This window comes from Ranitomeya imitator, chromosome 9 (genome assembly GCF_032444005.1).
Source record: "Ranitomeya imitator isolate aRanImi1 chromosome 9, aRanImi1.pri, whole genome shotgun sequence".
NCBI lineage: Eukaryota > Metazoa > Chordata > Amphibia > Anura > Dendrobatidae > Ranitomeya > Ranitomeya imitator.
Genome location: NC_091290.1, coordinates 151,270,705 through 151,289,687, shown reverse-complemented (window position 1 = coordinate 151,289,687; position 18,983 = coordinate 151,270,705). Strand labels below are relative to the sequence as shown.

Genomic DNA, 18,983 nt, shown 5'->3' with positions numbered 1-18,983 from the left:
TAAATCTTTACACTTCAATATCTGGTGTGTGCCAAGTTTTCTACACAAGACTGTACGGTTTGGGAACCTACTTGAGCACCATCTTTCAGTTGTCCTAACGCTTTTCTTGCTATTACTGTATTCTGAATACTGACTGCGGATGGCAGCTTACCTTTCTCTCGGGCTTCTTTCCGCCTCCTCTCTTCAAGATCCAGCTTGCTGACGAGCCTGCGATGCTGCTGCAGAAACTCATCGTACATGTACATGGGATCGCGAGTTTTTGTAGGGGGGTTCTTGTGTGACAAGCATGGCCGGTGTAGGAGCGTGGTCTCTGCCGTCTGGCCTGCCTGCTGGAGGGAACTTCGCTGCTGGTTTAGGAAGGACTGAGTCGACTTTTCAAGTTCAGCTAGAAAAGGGGCATGTGAGTACCCAGAGTGCTCCAGAGAGGATTCCCGGATGGGTTGGTACTTCTCCGACTGTTCTTTTCTCCGAGGAAGATCTTCCTCCTCCAGCTGCTGCTTCTCAAAGCTGTACGGACGCTCCACCTTGATAGTGGGTAACGTCTGTCGGCTGTGTTCATAAATACTGGAAGTGTGGTTAAGGATAGAGGCGGGTTCCTGGCTACGACGTGACTCTGACGGAGTGTCCATGAGCGACACAGGGTTCCAAAGTGAGGTGGGGACAGAATGCTGCTGGGGTTTAGGTGAAATGAGGGGTGGTGGACCGCCGAAGTGCTGCAATTGCTCCCGAATGGCTCCCTCGTGACGAATGGGCAGGACTCTAAACAGTAAAAATAAATGAAATTGTACGAAACTTAATAGAATCATGCATCCGTACGATCCACTGCACCAATGACTGACCTGAGGTTTTCCGGTCTCGCCTCAGCCTCCGGTGGTCCAATGGGACGCCCACTAGCGTCCAGCTGCTGTTCCAGCACTTGCTGCCGAAATTCCGATACCTGGTACTGCCGATCTTCCTTCTCCTGCCGGAGACGCCTTTGCCGGGCTAACCATTTCTCCTCTTCCTGCGTCCTCTGAGCCAAGAGCGTAGCTGCTGCAGCGCTGCTTGTCGGAGGGAACACAGTATGGCTGGAGATCAGGCTGGGCACAGAATGGTGTGTGGTAGGCGGTTGATGCATTTGATGTTGGACTGGCTTTGGAGTCGGTACAGATGTTTCTTTCAGCTTTTCTGTAAGGATAGACAAACTGTCAGCCATAAAATAAGACGTTATCTAAGAGGCGGACGGTCAGACCTGCGGTATGTTTCATGTCTAACACCAGACTAGTACCACTCACCAGGTCGGGTTGGTGCAGGCGGTTCTGTAGGCTTTACCCGTTCTTCTTGGTGTATTCGGAGGGGGTGCACCTCTGTTTCTGCTAGATATTGGCTCTCAAGGCTCTTCAGGAGGCTGGCCTCCTTCTCTCGTGTGCGTTCTCGTTGCCGCTCGAGTTCTCTCTCCCGTTCTCTCTCCTTCTCTCTTTCCATCTCTTTCTTTTCCCGTTCCCTCTCTCGCTCACGTTCTTTCTCCCGCTCACGGTCAGCTTCTCTTTCCTTTTCTCGCTCTCGCTCTCTTTCCCTTTCGCGCTGCCTCAGCTCTTCATCCATTTGGAGTCTACAGATGCAAAAATCCAATAAGGGGTAATTTACAAGCAACCACATGTACAGATAGAATAATATTACTAAGAGCATGCTGGGGTCGATGGTCAGCATGTCTGATCCAACAGATTCATGACACGTAATGCAGAAGGGATGATGAGAAGAGAGAATATGGGAACCTCCATCTGCAGCATAGACCTCCCATTCCCCATCCATAATGTGTGATTAATATACAGTGCACCCGCTGCTCCAGCTTACCTCTCCGCCGTGAGGCGCTCAGATTGCAGGGCAGACAGCGACGAGTGAGCAAGATCTGCAGGGTAGCGGACTCCGGACAAGTGCAGGTGCATGGCTGAAGGGTGAAGAGGTGGGAGTGATCCCGGACTATGGAGGGGGTAGAACGGGGACCTCAGTGCAGATAAACAGTAGGAATCCTCCATCCTGCAAGGACACCACAAGGAAGTCAACACTGCTCATGATCTGCAAGGTGGGAGCCGCTCTGCAACCACTGGCAAACATGCTGACCTGAACGCGGGGTGAGTGAAGGTGTGGTGCGCCAGGTAGCTGTTGTGATAATACGCTGCAGCCGCGGTGGGGTCCAGTCCGATGTGGGGCAGGGATGGCATGCGGAGGTCCTCGGCCGTGGGGTATGGACGGAAGCTTCGTAAATATTCCTCAGTGACAGCACTCGGAGGGACCACATGATGGACAGGCCGCTGCAGACTGGAAAAAAGAAGAAACCATTGCAAAAGTCACAACCAAGTGGCACTCGCAAAAAAAGCCCGTCCACCTGCCCTCACCATTTACATGAGGACTAGTACACAGCCTGACGGGTCACTTCTGGTTTCATGAGACAGATTAGACCGCGGGGGTCTCAAGCTCAGCCATAGTATAGATTAGACGCTGCAATGCTAAATGTGTTTTTTTTGTCAAACACAGTTTTTAGTAATTCCTTTTTCTGTTATTTTTTTATACTTTTTTTTTTTTTTACTCAAATAGATTTTTATTAAGAATAACATTGCAATTTTACATATTACATTCTTGTTTTCAATACAATATTTTGCCAGTATCAAAACCCCAATATTCCCAACTTATCCCTCCCCACCCCACTAAGACAGCTCACCTCTTTTAATAACACTTCCACCAATGATACTTAATGAATTTTATCCCAATTAGGACCGCACACCATGTTATGTTCTCACCAAGTCAGGCCCTCAACTCTCCTATCCCCTATACCTAACCTCTATCCCATTTCAAGGCTCGCAGACCACAGTTTGTCAAACATTTCTATTTTCCCTCTTTTCTTATAAATCCCCTTTTCCAATGTCAGACCCTGCTTCACATACTGAAGGAATTCTCCTCTTGTGGGCGATTCATCCTTTATCCAGTTTCGTGCCATTACCTGTCGGGCCATATACAACAATCTGGCAATAGCTATCTTTAGGGTATTATCAACTCCAATCTCCTCTTCATAACCCAGCAAACACACCGTTGGATCCCTTGGTACCGTGCATCTATACGCTCCTTCCACACGACTCAAAACCACCAACCAAAAAGCAGCCAGTCTCGGACACGTGCACATCATATGAAATATTCCAGCATTTACAGTCTTAGACCTCGGGCACTCAGAATCAGCACGCAAACCTGCTTTACACAATACTTCCGGAGATTTGTAGAGACTGTGTATTATACAAAAGCTGCGACAGCCTATACGCTTCACTTGGTGACAGCCATGGAACCCACTCCAGCACCGACTCCCAGGTTTCATTCTCCAGTGGGCCCAGTTCTCTTTCCCACTTAGCTCTCGCATTTATCGGAAATCCAAACAGGAATGTATGCAGTAAATCTTTATATAGGGTGGAGATAACCCCCATCGTAGTCCCTTTACCACACACATTTTCCAACACTATATCTCCTTGGATTCGAATGCATTCACCCCTGTTTTGAGCTCCAAACGCGTGTCATCTGCACATACTGATATTCCCCCGAGGGCCCAAGACCAAACTCCACCTGCAATTGGGAAAAGGATTTCAGCTCTCGCTGCTCAATTATCTGATACGCGTAGTGAATTCCCTTGGCCTGCCACTCTGGTAATGCCAATGCCACAAACTCCGGTAAATTATTGTTATGCCATAACGGGGAGAACCTGGTCAGACCCGTAACCCCACAGCTTACATATCAAAAATATAGTTGGATACAGTTTCCCCAATGCCCCCAGGAAACCATCTTCCAGACATTGAATTACTGGACTTCTTTTCGTCAACTTTTCCATCAAATGCTGTACCGCACTGGACGACACCTCATGCGCCCAGCCCTTTAAATGCTGACTCTGGGCTGCAAGAAAGTATACTTCAGGGTTGGGCAAAGCCAAGCCACCATCTTCCTTAGGTCGCTGAAGCGTCTCCAGTCTGATACGAAGATGTTGTCTCCCCCATACCAAACTCCTGAACAGGGAGTTAATCTGCCGAAATTTCCCACGCGGTATCCAAACTGGCGCATTGTGAAGGACATTAATATTTTAGGCATTAAAATCATTTTAATGAGATTAACCCTGCCCACCACAGATAGATGTAACTTAATCCAGGCATCCACCTTTGCCTTAAAGGGAACCTGTCACCCCGTTTTTGAAAGATGAGATATAAATAGTGTGAAATAGGGGCAGAGCTGGGCTTTACATTAGTGTCCTTTTGGTGCCTTTATTCCCCCGGGATGCTGCTGAAATACCTTTGTGAAGTGTCCGTTTTGTCCTGTCAGTCAAGTTGGTCAGGTCGAATGGGCGTTGTAAAATAGCGGTTCCTCCCCCACCTCATGCGATTCCCTGCGAAGTTTAGTTCCGCCGTTGGCGTTATGTTTAGCGCTTGCGCAGTGAATTTGCCTCCGGCGCCTGCGCATTATGTTTTGCCCATCTGTGGGCAAAGCATAATTGACATCATTGCGCATGCGCGGGCCTTCACTTTAGCCGGGGTGCCCCGGAAGTTGTCATATCGGCAAAGTGTTATTCTGGATGCCGTATCTCATCCCACACTGCGAAACATAATGCGCAGGCGCCGGAGGCAAATTCACTGCGCAGGCGCTAAGAAAAAGCGCGATCTGTGCTATTCACAGATCGCGTTTACGAAAGACAAGCCGAGAATCAGGGGGAGGAACCGCTATTTTACAACGCCCATTCGACCTGACCAACTTGACTGACAGGACAAAACGGACACTTCACAAAGGTATTTCAGCAGCATCCCGGGGGAATAAAGGCACCAAAAGGACACTAATGTAAAGCCCAGCTCTGCCCCTATTTCACACAATTTATATCTCATCTTTCAAAAACGGGGTGACAGGTTCCCTTTAAGAACTCCTAAAACCGGAGTCAGATTCCTATGCAAGAAGTCCGTGACTGGAACAGAGATCCATATTCCCAAATATTTAAATTGATTTACCGCCTTAAGTCTCCCATCCTCCATAAGCTCACTCCCATCCTCCCCCACATCATCCACTTTAAACAAAATTGACTTACTCCTATTTATCGTCAGTCCCAACAAAGAGCCAAAACTTTCAATAAGCCCAATGGCACCCCTCAAGGAAGCGGCCGGGTCAGCCAGAAACAGTAGAATATCGTCCACGTATAGCACTATCTTCTCAATTATCCCGTACTTAATACTTTCTTTTTTTTTTACCCCATTATTTCATCCCTATACGCTTCCTGATTGGATTGCTGATCTAATATCAATATGCAATTCTTCTGTATTGCGAGATACTAAATCTGTTAGTATAAGACGAACAGTATGCCCATTCAGGCACAGCATGCTCTCTGATCCCCCAAAAATGTCTCGGGAGCTCCGGTGCCGCAGATGACAGACTTGGGGGCCACTTGTGGCACCATGTGTGAGACCCCTGAATTAGAACAATAAATTAAAAAAATAATAAGGCATGCTGCCTAGTATGCACAATCAGTTGCTCACTTTAAGGGTTGGAAGCGGGAGTCCTGCACGACAGAATTTGGCGGGATGGCAAAGGCATATGCGCTCCCCAGCAGGTGTGAGGGTACAGCAGGGGTGCCAGTCTTCTCAGAGGGCAGCTGTGATTCTGCAAGCAGTCGCTCTCTGCTGATACTGTTTGCCCGAGAGGAGTTGTCAGGCTGCTGTAGAGAAGAGAAAACATGTTAGTAGCACCAAAGAAAAGGTCCAGAATACTGCAAATCCTGCATCATCCGAAGTCTCAGTGAGGGATGATAGGAGTGCAGGAACTGAGTTTATTACTTATTGGGCTCGTTTTCACATGCGAGACACGGACGTGTTCCTCGCAAGTGAAAACAAGCCCATAGAATGGAAAAATATCAAATGCAGAAATTATCTTTAAAACCTGAAGGGGAGTTTAAGTTCACATGGAAAAATAATGGATTATAATATACCATTATATATTATAATATATGTATTATACTCCAGAGCTGTACTAACTATTCTGCTGGTGCAGTCACTGTGTACAGACATTACATTACGGATCCTCAGTTACATCCTGTATTATACTCCAGAGCTGCACTTACTATTCTGCTGGTGCAGTCACTGTGTACATACATTACATTACTGATCCTGAGTTACATCCTGTATTATACTCCAGAGCTGCACTCACTATTCTGCTGGTGCAGTCACTGTGTACATACATTACATTACTGATCCTGAGTTACATCCTGTATTATACCCCAGAGCTGCACTCACTATCCTGCTGGTGCAGTCACTGTGTACATACATTACGGATCCTCAGTTACATCCTGTATTATACTCCAGAGCTGCACTTACTATTCTGCTGGTGCAGTCACTGTGTACATACATTACATTACTGATCCTGAGTTACATCCTGTATTATACTCCAGAGCTGCACTCACTATTCTGCTGGTGCAGTCACTGTGTACATACATTACTGATCCTGAGTTACATCCTGTATTATACCCCAGAGCTGCACTCACTATCCTGCTGGTGCAGTCACTGTGTACATACATTACATTACTGATCCGGAGTTACATCCTGTATTATACCCCAGAGCTGCACTCACTATCCTGCTGGTGCAGTCACTGTGTACATACATTACTGATCCTCAGTTACATCCTGTATTATATAAAAGAACCTGAAGACTCATCTCTTCCGACAAGCCTACAGCCTGCAGTGATCCTCAACCTACTGAACAGCCGTACAGCCAGCTCTTCCCTCTCCTAGTGTATCCTCACCCACCCCCTGCAGACTGTGAGCCCTCGCGGGCAGGGTCCTCCCTCCTTATGTACTCGTGTGCCTTGTTATCTGCTCATGTTTAATGTATTTGTCTATATTTGCCCCGTATTCACATGTAAAGCGCCATGGAATAAATGGCGCTATAAAAATGTATAATAATAATAATACCCCAGAGCTGCACTTACTATTCTGCTGGTGCAGTCACTGTGTACATACATTACATTACTGAACCTGAGCTACCTCCTGTATTATACCCCAGAGCTGCATTCACTATTCTGCTGGTGCTGTCACTGTGTACATACATTACTGTTCTTGAGTTTCATCCTGTATTATACACCTTCAGCAGCTTAATAAATATTATATATTCACACTGCATAAACACTAAAATCTCACATACTAGATGTCACTGCATGAAATATTCCAGTTGTAAATCTATTCATTACATAGTGGAATGTGTGTTGAGAACAATAAAACCTAAAAATGATCAACGTAAATCACAACTAATATCCCACGGAGGTCTGGATTTGTAATGATGCGCAAAATCAAAGTGGAAAATGAAGTTACAGGCTGATCCAACTTCAGTGGAAATGCCTCTAGACATGGAAATGATGCTAAGTAGTGTGTGTGGCCTCCACGTGCCTGTATGACCTCCCTACAACGCCTGGGCATGCTCCTGATGAGGCGGCGGATGGTCTCCTGAGGAATCTCCTCCCGGTCTTGGACTAAAGCATCCGCCAACTCCTGGACAATCTGTGGTGCAACATGACGTTGGTGGATGGTGCGAGACATGATTTCCCATATTTGTTCAATCGGATTCAGGTCTGGGGAACGGGCGGGCCAGTCCATAGCTTCAATGCCTTCATCTTGCAGGAACTGCTGACACACTCCAGCCACAAGAGATCTGGAATTGTCCTGCATTGGGAGGAACCCAGGGCCAACCGCACCAGCATATGGTCTCACAAGGGGTCTGAGGATCTCAGCTCGGTACCTAATGGTAGTCGGGCTACCTCTGGCGAGCACATGGAGGGCTGTGCAGCCCTCCAAAGAAATGCCACCCCACACCATTACTGACCCACTGCCAAACTGGTCATGCTGAAGGATGTTGCAGGCAGCAGATCGCTCTCCACGGCGTCTCCAGAATCTGTCACATGAGCTCAGTGTGAACCTGCTTTCATCTGTTAAGAGCACAGGGCGCCAGTTGCGAATTTGCCAATCCTGGTGGTCTGTGGCAAATGCCAGTTGTCCTGCACGGTGTTCTGCTGTGAGCACAACCCCCATCTGTGGACGTCGGGCACTCAGACCATCCTCATGGAGTCGGTTTCTAACCGTTTGTGCAGACAGATGCACATTTGTGGCCTGCTGGAGGTCATTTTGCAGGGCTCTGGCAGTGCTCCTCCTGTTCCTCCTTGCACAAAGGCTGAGGTAGCGGTCCTGCTGCCAGATTGTTGCCCTCCTACGGCCCCCTCCACATCTCCTGGTGTACTAGCCTGTCTCCTGGTAGCGCCTCCAGCCTCTGGACACTACGCTGACAGATACAGCAAACCTTCTTGCCACAGCTCGCATTGATGTGCCATCTTGGATGAGCTGCACTACCTGACCCACTTGTGTGGGTTATAGAGTCCGTCTCATGCTACCACGAGTGTGAGAGCACAACCAACATTCAAAAGTGACCAAAACATCAGGCAGAAAGCATTGGTACTGAGATGTGATCTGTGGTCCCCACCTGCAGAACCACTCCTTTATTGAGGGTGTCTTGATAATGGCCAATAATGTCCATCTGTTGTCTATTCCATTTGCACAACAGCATGTGAAATTGACTGTCAATCAGTGTCGCTTCCTAAGTGGACAGTTTGATTTCACAGAAGTTTGATTTACTTGGGAGTTATATTCTATAGGTTAAGTGCTCCCTTTACTTTTTTGAGCAGTGTGTATATTATATACATAATATATAAATATATTATAAAATGTGTGTGTTTTATACACATTGTAACAGGAGCTGTAACAAAATGCAGAAAAGCCGATCGGTTTCCTTTGTGTTGCAATTTCAGCAGGTCACATACAGTGGTGCAGAACTAAAGGCTAACCCCCGAGTCAGACGGCTCTCTAGAGCCCCTTTAGAATGATGGATAGTCTGTAATGGTTCGGGGTAGGAGGCGGCAGCACAGCAGACATCCGTGTGTTTGCTGATCTAGTAAAAATGCTGCAAAATGTCAGAGAATGAGGAGCGTGACTGTGATGGTACAGAGTGCTGACTGCCATCCTGGGTCGCATCATCCGCATCCTACCTTGCCTCCCTGCACATTCCCAGCTACGCAGACATCTGCTGCTGGAGGAAACGAGAGATGCATTTGTGCCTTTACAGGTCAAGTGTCTGCATCTGCAAACAAAATATTACTGAAAAAAAGGTATCACAGCCGCCATACGGCTACCGTGCGGGGGCGGCACAAGCGTGCTAACAACCGCAATGAGCAAACCGGAGCCTCCAAGTAAAATTTATTTAGTAAGCGGCAAGAAGTAGGGTTCATTGAGCCACAGAGAGCGAGATCACTCCCTGGGAATTCATCCTTTCCTCCACCAGACACATCAGCCATAATTAATTGAAAGAGATGGGGCCCCGTTGATTGGAATTCTTAATGAGCAGCAACATCTGTTCCTGTTCCAGACCCTCGTGTGCTCCGATCTCTGCGTTCCCTGCCCCCTCCCTACACCCTGCTGGCTGAGAGCGCAGCCTTCCCTCAACTGTGCCTGCCCCAGGTCATGCGGCATGGCAGAGGGGTCATGGAGACATGATAACAGCCATGTGGGGGTGGTGTGACGAGGACACACCTAGGAACGGTGCAGCCCACCCACCAGCGCACTGTGTGCATGGATTCATTGATGCCTGCAAAGGTTGTAAGAGGCAGCGGCATCAAAGACTGCAGAAAAATATGTGCAGGACCAGAATCAATATTTACATCAAAATATAACAAAAAAAATAGTTGTTTCATGCTGGTTGCTTTTGTTTTCGTAGATATTGTCCTCTAATCCGCAGATAAGCTAAATCCGGGGTAGAGTTCAGGTGGTGTGCACCACAATAAATGGAGGTCATGGTCGGCTGCAGGAGGACTATATCATTAGAGCTGACCGATCCCTCGTCGTTATAATGATTAGGTGTGATCCCCGCTCCGCCATTATAAGCCCACAGAACAGGGTCGCAGTACATTGGTGCTGCTCCGTCTCACTGGCCGTGCTCCCAGCCTGTGGCCCCCATGTACAGTGGACTTGGCTCCTGCATCAGATTTGCCGCCGGACATATAGAAAAGTACAGAACTGATAACTGTCAGATTTTTATTCCTAGAACGGAGCCCCAGGTGAGTGCACTGTAGATTTCGATCACGTAGATGCGTTTTGCTCGTTACCTTCACACCCTTCATTGTGACACTATTCTATACATCAGCCTTAATGCTTCATTTATCAATGCCATTTGGTCCTCAATGTTTTCCCAATATGCGGGTTTGGATGCCTGTCGGAAACATGTTCTATAGTGGGGATGAGATTACCTGACGCGCTTCACTCCTCCACACTCCGTTCACGGTTTTGGTTGGTGCAATGGTCACCACAGGTGGCGTGTTGGGCACACTATGGCCTGCTGGGGGCACTATGATGGGCCCCATCGGACCCCGCTTTGGCGTACTGGCAGGAGAACTGTGATTTGTAGCTGGGGATGAAACTGGGGAAGACTCGCTGCTTATTGATGATCCTGCAAGAGACAAAAGGGAAATGTGGTTTATCTCTTAAGAGCGACTGCAAAGAGACAAAGTTTCTGTCAAGTCCAGACAACATCCACAATGATTCTACACAAACGTCGGTGCGTCACAGCCCCCCATGTTCACGGACACTGATCTCCCACCCTCGGGCTGTGGCCTAGTGACCTGCATCTGTCGTGTAGCATCTGATAGTCACACAGAGTTGTCATATCTACATCATTATAGTATGTAAAGGTACAACATGTGTAGAATTATCACACACTACTGAACAGCCAGTGGTGCCAACATGGGGACAGGTACGTTCCCCCACTGCTTCTGAAAAGTCGTCTGCAGTCTCCGTGTAATCTTGTCTCCATAGTTGTGAGGAGGAAATGATGGCTCTGGACGCGTGGGCAGCCGGATGATTACCAGCTGATTGTCGAGCACAGATTTTCTGGCTTGTGGGAAGAGTGGAGAGGTTATAGCACGCTGAGATGTCTCATGCAGTTACTGTAAACGGATGGTGGGCCGGGAGCGAGGAGACGTGTAATGAGAAGAAAGCTGATCAGCTGGAGATTTATTTATTTATCTTGCTCCTGAGAGGTTGAGATCCTACATGGCGATGTAGGTGGCCACGATCAGATGACTGTCCTGGTCATTATGGGCTACTACACGAGACCAGAGATGAAGTTGAACACCAGCCATAACGATCGGGAGAAATTTAGCAACCAATGAGCGAACACCATCATCTGGGAGAGATGTCCAACGATGGTAGCAGCCAGTATGCACTAACAGGTGTATGACCGTGTCTGTGTAAAGACCGATTTCCAGAGGATTGTGTGACCCACTTCTCTCGAAGGGGTGTGTGGCCACTTTATGTAAAGTGATTGCCTCATATGATGGTACCCGGACGGGGTGGTCTCCTAATTGTCATACCCGCTGATATTGTAGGAACTGTTCACTAGAGAACTACTCGTGTTAACGAGTAGATTGTCATATCTCTTCCAACATGTTTGTTCACATAGGTGTACACCACCAAGAAGACTGTAGAATAGTGGGAAGGGAAAGAAGAAAAGTCTGAATAATAAAAGTTAACAGTTTACTAAAAGATTTTCAGACATCTGTTCGATGTATAAAAGGTCATAACTATAAAAAGGTATGTAGTCACAGCCGTGACCCACTAGATCCCGATAATGTGCTGGGTATGAAAACCGTATATATTCAGTTGGAGAACCTGACCATGGTCCCTTATAATATGGATCAGGCTATTTAACTTCCATTACACTCATTTGTAGGGTACACATTAATCAGTGCCCCATATATTATATGGGGAATCTACCTATCCCAGATTAATTAGAAATAAGTGGCGTCATACACGATTGGCTGTCTAATGGAAGTTAAATAGCCTGACCCATGTTATAAGGGACCATGGTCAGGTTTTCCTATTGAATAGATCCTGTTTTCACACCCAGCACATTATCGCGATCTAGTGGGTCACGGCTGTGACTACATACCTTATACCTGTGACCTTTTATATATCTAATATACTGTAATATATGGAAATCTTTTAGTAAACCACATTATTTTATTGTAAATAAAGGTTACATTTTATTATTCAGACTTCTCTTTGCCTTCCCAATATCCCATTGACCTAAATTTGCGTCATGCAATATTTCAGATTAGGGGTTCTCTGAATAATGAAAATTGTCCAAACTATATTTAACCTGGCAATTCTCAGAAGATTGCTAAATGCTGCAATAGTAACCATCAGTCAGTAAGCAGAAATATCTTGAAGCAATTGTTGGGGGTACGGGGGGGGGGTGGAATTTCTGTGCATTGCTATTCCTATAACTGCTCCCCCACTGGTGGTCAGGATAGTCAGTGATTTTGGTTCCGGTCAGGTGGGGAGATGGGTCTGAATAAGAGAATTGGGGTGAGGTAGAAGGTATAGGTGTCTGGAAAAGACGAGGGTTGGCCTGGAGAAGACGAGCGAGCGGCGAGGGTTGGCCTGGAGAAGACGAGCGAGGGGCGAGGGTTGGCCTGGAGAAGACGAGCGAGCGGCGAGGGTTGGCCTGGAGAAGACGAGCAAACGGCGAGGGTTGGCCTGGAGAAGACGAGCGAGCGGCGAGGGTTGGCCTGGAGAAGACGAGCGAGCGGCGAGGGTTGGCCTGGAGAAGACGAGCAAACGGCGAGGGTTGGCCTGGAGAAGACGAGCGAGCGGCGAGGGTTGGCCTGGAGAAGACGAGCGAGCGGCGAGGGTTGGCCTGGAGAAGACGAGAGAGCGGCGAGGGTTGGCCTGGAGAAGACGAGAGAGCGGCAAGGGTTGGCCTGGAGAAGACGAGAGAGCGGCAAGGGTTGGCCTGGAGAAGACGAGAGAGCGGCAAGGGTTGGCTTGGCAGAGTAGGGTGGTCTAGACAGACAAGTTTTCTAGAAAGGAGGGGGTATTGTGCAGAAGTCTGGAAGAAGAGGTGGTCTGGATGAGATGGGAGGGTGTCTAGATACTCCAGTCTGGAAATAATGGGGTGGAGAGTTTAGAGACAGTGGGTCTGGAGAAGTATTATGCGCATGTAGGAGTTGGGAGCAATAGCTTTGTAAGCCACTGTGGTCACAGGAGCCTAACGCCTGAAGAATCAGAGCCAATATCTGACTATTTGAACACATTTCCACCAGTATAAGTCGCGAGGTACAGAAAACAGTATATTAACCACCTAGAAGAGGCACTAATGGCAAATCTGAGCTCACAGTATAAATCATCAAGAGACTCGTCCCTCTCCTCCCACCACCACACTCTATAAAATAAGACACGGCGAGGGCCTGGTGCTCAAGGACTTAAGAGAATTTCATCTGTAGAGCACATGGGTTAGAGAGCAGATCTGACATCTGCGGGAGGATGTGCATACAAAACACTCAATGATCTGCTGACCTGGCGGCCACATCTGTACCATTAGCCAAAGAAGAAGCTACAAGCCATTCCCAGGACACTGGATCCTTGAAGAAGAAAAGCCACGGGGAGAAGAATGATTTTTATCATCTCTGCATCTACACCAACCTTTTCCCATTAGCCTGCGGATGTGAACATGGGAGGAAGGGTCTGCTTATTACAGGGCAGAGGAGCTGATAAGGTTCAGTGCAGCTACTGAAGTGCATCTTGTTAACGGTAGACCAGGAACAATTAAGGATGTAATCCTTCCTGAGCTGGGGAGCTGTCCCCGACCGCTCAAAATCAATAGCTACCCAACAAGCCAGGCAATTACCGGCACCACAGCCACGAGCATCGAAGACTAGATTTGCTGTGCGGCTTTACACGGGGCGACAGTGTGATCATCGTAATTAACTGCTGGCATCCTAAGACGACTGGCTCAATAAAATTAATTGGGATTAGAGTTGAAAAGTCTCTGCACAGCGATGTCCCCTTTATGATTGTCTGCGCCTGATTATTGTCTGCGCCCTGACACTGCTTCACAATCCCATCTTATCTGACCAACATGGCGAAGGTGTGAAACTACCAACTCCGAGACTGGTCCAGCCAGCAGCACACAACCTCCGGAGACGACCCCGATGAGGATGAGGTGGACACAAACAATTTTTGATTCTAAACACATTTGGGATGAACTCAGATTCTTTACGGCTGCAGAATACATTAGTGCTACATAAGCAAAAGAATGGTCTGATATTGACTAAAGATTACAGCTGGAAAAAAAAACTAATATTTCTATTGCTTGGATTCTTTAATTGCGGTAACATAGGTCAATCAGAGAACGCTACAGAATAAATAAAAATGTTCATATCAGACGATCACTCCTGAAAGGTTATCGAAAGTCTTCATTTACCAATCTAGGAAGACCGAGAACCTCACGAAAAGGCGGCCAAAGAGCAAACAAAGGACCAATCTGTGTCTGTGGGACAAGTGGCTTATTGAGATGCTCCAGACTGAACACAAAGGCTTGTTCTGTGTAACTTTCGTTTTCAGTTACAAAGTTACGGCTCCAGCTTCCTCAGCACTTGTCAGGTCACGCTCCGACTACCCAGGATTAAATATTGAGCCAAACGATGTTCCCCGAAGTCAGTCACCAATCCTGAAACTGGAAGGTGTTATCTACCGAGGTTTTACATCTGGAGAGCGTATTTTACAACTCCGTGTGAAAAGCAACGTTAGATGCAATTGTAGATACAAAGCTGTTCACTGAACTTCTACCGCAGTGAAGTGAAAAATAACAAAAACAATAGTGATGATGCCACAGTGGAAGAATCCTAGAAATGGAGAGAAACCAAATAAAGTACCATCATGGTATTCACTGAAAATCCAAGTTACATGTCAATGGTAACTAGATGGACCGTCTGTGGAGGGACGGACTTATACCAAAGTAGTTAGTCAATAGTTTACGATCTGGCTTGGAACGTTGAAAATATTTGCCAATTTTAAAATGAATAAAGTGCATGAAAGAGGCGAGGAGCGTGTCCAGGGACCACTTATTAGAGAATTGGCAGATGGGTGTGCATTTTGCACGTTCCCCGATACGTCGTAACTTAATGATGGACATATCCTAAACACACTGCGCCATTCTACAATGAAGAAAATGCAAGGATTGATTTTCCATTAATGATCTATGTGCTCTATACATTCCAAGCTTTGTTCTGCTTGTTTCCTTCCAATAAATTCACCGCTTAGTCTTACAACTTACGCCATATAACAACTTACATTGAAAAGTCATGGACATTTGCAACAGAAAAAACAAACAACTAAATATTTCTGAGTTTGACCAACACAATATCCTAATCAGCTGACACGCAGGGATAAGAGGTGACAAGTCCACAGCAGTCAATTAACACCTTTCCAGATGTCTGCGGACAGTCCCTGGTGGGGACTGAGCTCAGGGCAGGGTAGACCAGCTACCATGGAGACTGCTCGTCCTCCCATGTACTCATATCCTCCAAATGTAAAGGTTAGAGCTCTTCATCATCCCAGGCACAACTGCAATAAAATGCCAGACACCATCAACCACAGATCAATCGTCAAACAGAGCGACGGGACCCTGTATGTAAGGGGAACCGTCCAGAGATTGCAGCAAACCTGATGTACATACCAAGATAAGACATTAGGAGCTGGGGACACAACGCTGCTGACAATTCAGGTTTCTTGCATTTTGTTTTTATTAAAACTGACATTAAGGAATGTTCTTCAATTAAAATTTTGAAGGACCGTTTTACTGACTGATAAAAGTTATCAACTGAATTTTTCACCAAATAATTGGACATAAGATCTTTTGGCCACATATGACTGGCAAATAGGGTTGTTTTATTAAGACGTAGATGGCAACATCCACAGATCAATCTAATGTGCATGGCACCACTACATTCATTGCACTTATAGACTGATAGTGATGGTGGAATCGGGATTTATTCTAGAAATTCTACTTATATGCAAAAATAGGAAGAGCAAAGAGGAACACGCTCATAATGTGTGAGCCTACTGCAGCAGAATCTATACATGTCCACAATAGAGCCCCCCGATGTGCTCCAGAGCAGCAGAACATGGAAGCACAGACCCGGCGCCAGCTGCAGAATTACCAAGGCTGCGCCCCCTCCTTCCTCCTCTAGCATCATCCAGCCTAGCACTGCTCACATCACACTAAATGGGCCACTTATGAGATTAATGTACTCTGCAAACGACCGGTAATTTCTACCTTAATTATGAAATTAATTTGCTGCTGTTAAATTCCCCTCCTTCACTGCAAAATAGGCTGTCATTTCAGGGAGTTGTGTCCCCCACCCTGGAGAGTGGAGTGATCTGTCTCACTCCAGACGGCTGGGGCTGCGAGAGGCGCTGCTGGCCAATGAACTGTCTTTGTAGCCACCATCTTTACGTCTATAATCGTTATTGTTGCATCATTTAGGCCACCCCAGGCCAGGTTTACCTGCATGGTATGATGAGATGTGGGCAGAGTAGTAATTAAGAGGGTCAGGGAGTCTTCTCCTGTAACGCATCCCATTGATGAACACTGTCTGGGAATGCTCAGAGTCGCCACAGACGGTGACCCTCATATATAAAGCCTTGTGGTACACCCGACTGCCCGCTCTATCCAGGTTACACCAGATTCAGACAGATCATCATGGAAATCAAGATAATCACAATGGAGCCAAGATACAAGAACCCGATATTAAGTGCCCCTCCATGTAAGAGAAAACAACGGAGTGCACAGTGAGGAACCTGCAGACGAAGACCACAGCATTTACAACCCCTGGTAGCTTCCCCCTTACTGCATCAGAATCATTGTGGAGGGTTAGAGGGAAGCGTGAGACCGGAACATCTCACGGACGACACAGCGCAGACTAACACGGCGATAACGCCACGCTGTCATACATTTATACCTTGGCCCAGTTTGACATTAGTGGACATTCCCTAAACATCTTTGAGGACATGTAAATTCGCAACTCTCAATGGGTTCCTGCCAATATCAGAATATCAAGGAGGGAATCTGCTGAACTAAGAATAAAATACAGGAGCGTCTGATATTCGTGGTCCCTAGCTGAGGACTGTCTGCAGCACGTTGGTCCGCTGCTCTGCATCTTCTGCGGTGCGTTGTGGGCCTGGTCTCCTCCAGATTCGTGATCCATGCTATACACAGGATGAAGACAGTGTCCTCATCGACAGTCTAAGTTGACCACACAATGGGCCACCAGCCATCTTTCTATCATGGTTCTCATTGTTACCAAGAGCTCTGGACACCACCATATTGGATCTCTTTGGAAGAGATGCCCTTCTGGACCATTTAACAGGGGCGCGTCAAGTGATGGTGAAGAGAGGTCCTCTCCACCCAGAGGACATGCTATAATGGTCCTCTCCACCCAGAGGACATGCTATGGTGGTCCTCTCCACCCAGAGGACATGCTATGGTGGTCGGCAGGAGGGAAGACATGCACAAGACACAGGTTCCAAGCATTAAATCTTACCTCTCGGCTCCTCTGCCTGTTTTGCAAGTTTACGCAGCGCTGCAGCAAAGCTGGAAGAGGGTGCGGACTGGACTGATAGCGCGCTGCTGGCCGCCGGGCTGCCATTGGGTACCAGGGAGCCATTGAGAGGGGAGGAAGTGAGGGGGCTGACAGTGGCCGTGGTCCGGGTGGCTGTAGAAAGCATTCCTATGGAAGGTGACTTTGGCTCATGGTTCATGCCTGGAATAAGGAAAATAAAAATGGGACATCAAGCTAAACAATAAATGATCGAGAAGGAAAAATAAAACAAAAACACATTACAATGGCTGGCTATACAATCCTAGAGGAAGGAGCGGCTAATGGTCATGGGGGTCATCACCAGTGGTCCACCATAACTGCAGGGAGTGATGGAAGTGGCAATTGTCATCTGGATATGGCCCAGGTAGACATTACTGTATCGTAGCCAGGATGAACAGCAAATCCCGGACATTACATAATCAATAGAAGACAATCCTAAAAATTCAGCACCAGCAGTTTTTAGGGCCATTGACTATTGACTACCTGTCTCCTGACATATATCAAGCCCTGGTTAATGGTTGTCAGTAATTTTCCCCTCCCGACCCGTTTCTGCTGAATGATGAATTACCCAGGATGTATGTCATGTTCTGATAATCAGTATCTCATCGCAATTGTCGCACCCGGGGAGGACATTTTATTCCTGTAGTACACACAGAGCGCCATCAGCTAATTATCCATTATCATAATTACACAGCTGCAAATCAAGGGGCGAAATTAAATAGAAGTAGCACAGACCTTTGTGCTAGAAAATATCCACATGAACCCTGGTGGCACAGAGTGCTTAGGCCATTTTTCAGTAGCGGGCATGTTATGAGGCCACACTTTTTGGGGGCACAGGTGGCTCCCAAAGAGCAGGATAATGTCGTATATCCTCTACCTGTTACTTTCCTTATTGACTTCATTGGTGGAAAACACAAACAGCAAGCAGTGATTACACAAAACGTGGATCAGGCATGTGGAAGAAACTGCTAACACTACAGCCCAGACTTATCGGCGGCTTTCCTGTGTAACAAAGTGATGGCATATCGCTAAAACCCCACCGATCCTGAAAACGAAGAGGCGATAGTACTGAGGTAGGGCTGCATCCCCTTCAGACAGCGCTTCCGGTGCCTGCTACTAGGAGAACTGCAGCCTGACCTGACGTGCTCCACATCGACAAATGTAACAGGACCGCTACTGCATGTACCACATAATACAAATCGTCCAGATCTGACCTGACCAACGTGACAGGAGACAATCCACAGCAGAGTTACAATGTGACCACATGTGCAAGTACAGCACAGCGCTAGAGCCACCGCGTCACAGGGCCACAACCACCGCATCAGAGTACCCCAGCTAGGTCGGAACATTGCAGCCGCCTCAGTGTCATTGCCCCAGCTATGTCAGTGCCCCAGCTATGTCAGATCAGCCACCACCACGTCAGTTCCCCAGCTATGTCAGAGCAGCCGCCACCGCGTCGGTGTCC

At 47.3% G+C, this 18,983-nt stretch overlaps 1 protein-coding gene across 8 annotated transcripts in view; it reads right to left on the bottom strand.

Moving 5' to 3' along the window:
• GSE1 (Gse1 coiled-coil protein) overlaps positions 1–18,983 on the bottom strand; it is a 347,096-nt gene that overhangs the window by 6,818 nt on the left and 321,295 nt on the right. For 5 of the 8 annotated variants that reach the window (XM_069739421.1, XM_069739425.1, XM_069739426.1 and 2 more), the window contains 8 exons: positions 17,462–17,680; positions 10,325–10,524; positions 5,526–5,704; positions 2,101–2,298; positions 1,834–2,016; positions 1,275–1,591; positions 840–1,167; positions 152–759 (listed from right to left, as the gene is read on the bottom strand). In XM_069739421.1, coding sequence (XP_069595522.1) covers positions 152–759; positions 840–1,167; positions 1,275–1,591; positions 1,834–2,016; positions 2,101–2,298; positions 5,526–5,704; positions 10,325–10,524; positions 17,462–17,680 — 2,232 coding nt within the window. The remainder of the gene's footprint in view (positions 1–151; positions 760–839; positions 1,168–1,274; positions 1,592–1,833; positions 2,017–2,100; positions 2,299–5,525; positions 5,705–10,324; positions 10,525–17,461; positions 17,681–18,983) is intronic. The other 3 variants (XM_069739424.1, XM_069739429.1, XM_069739423.1) reach the window with 2 other exon arrangements.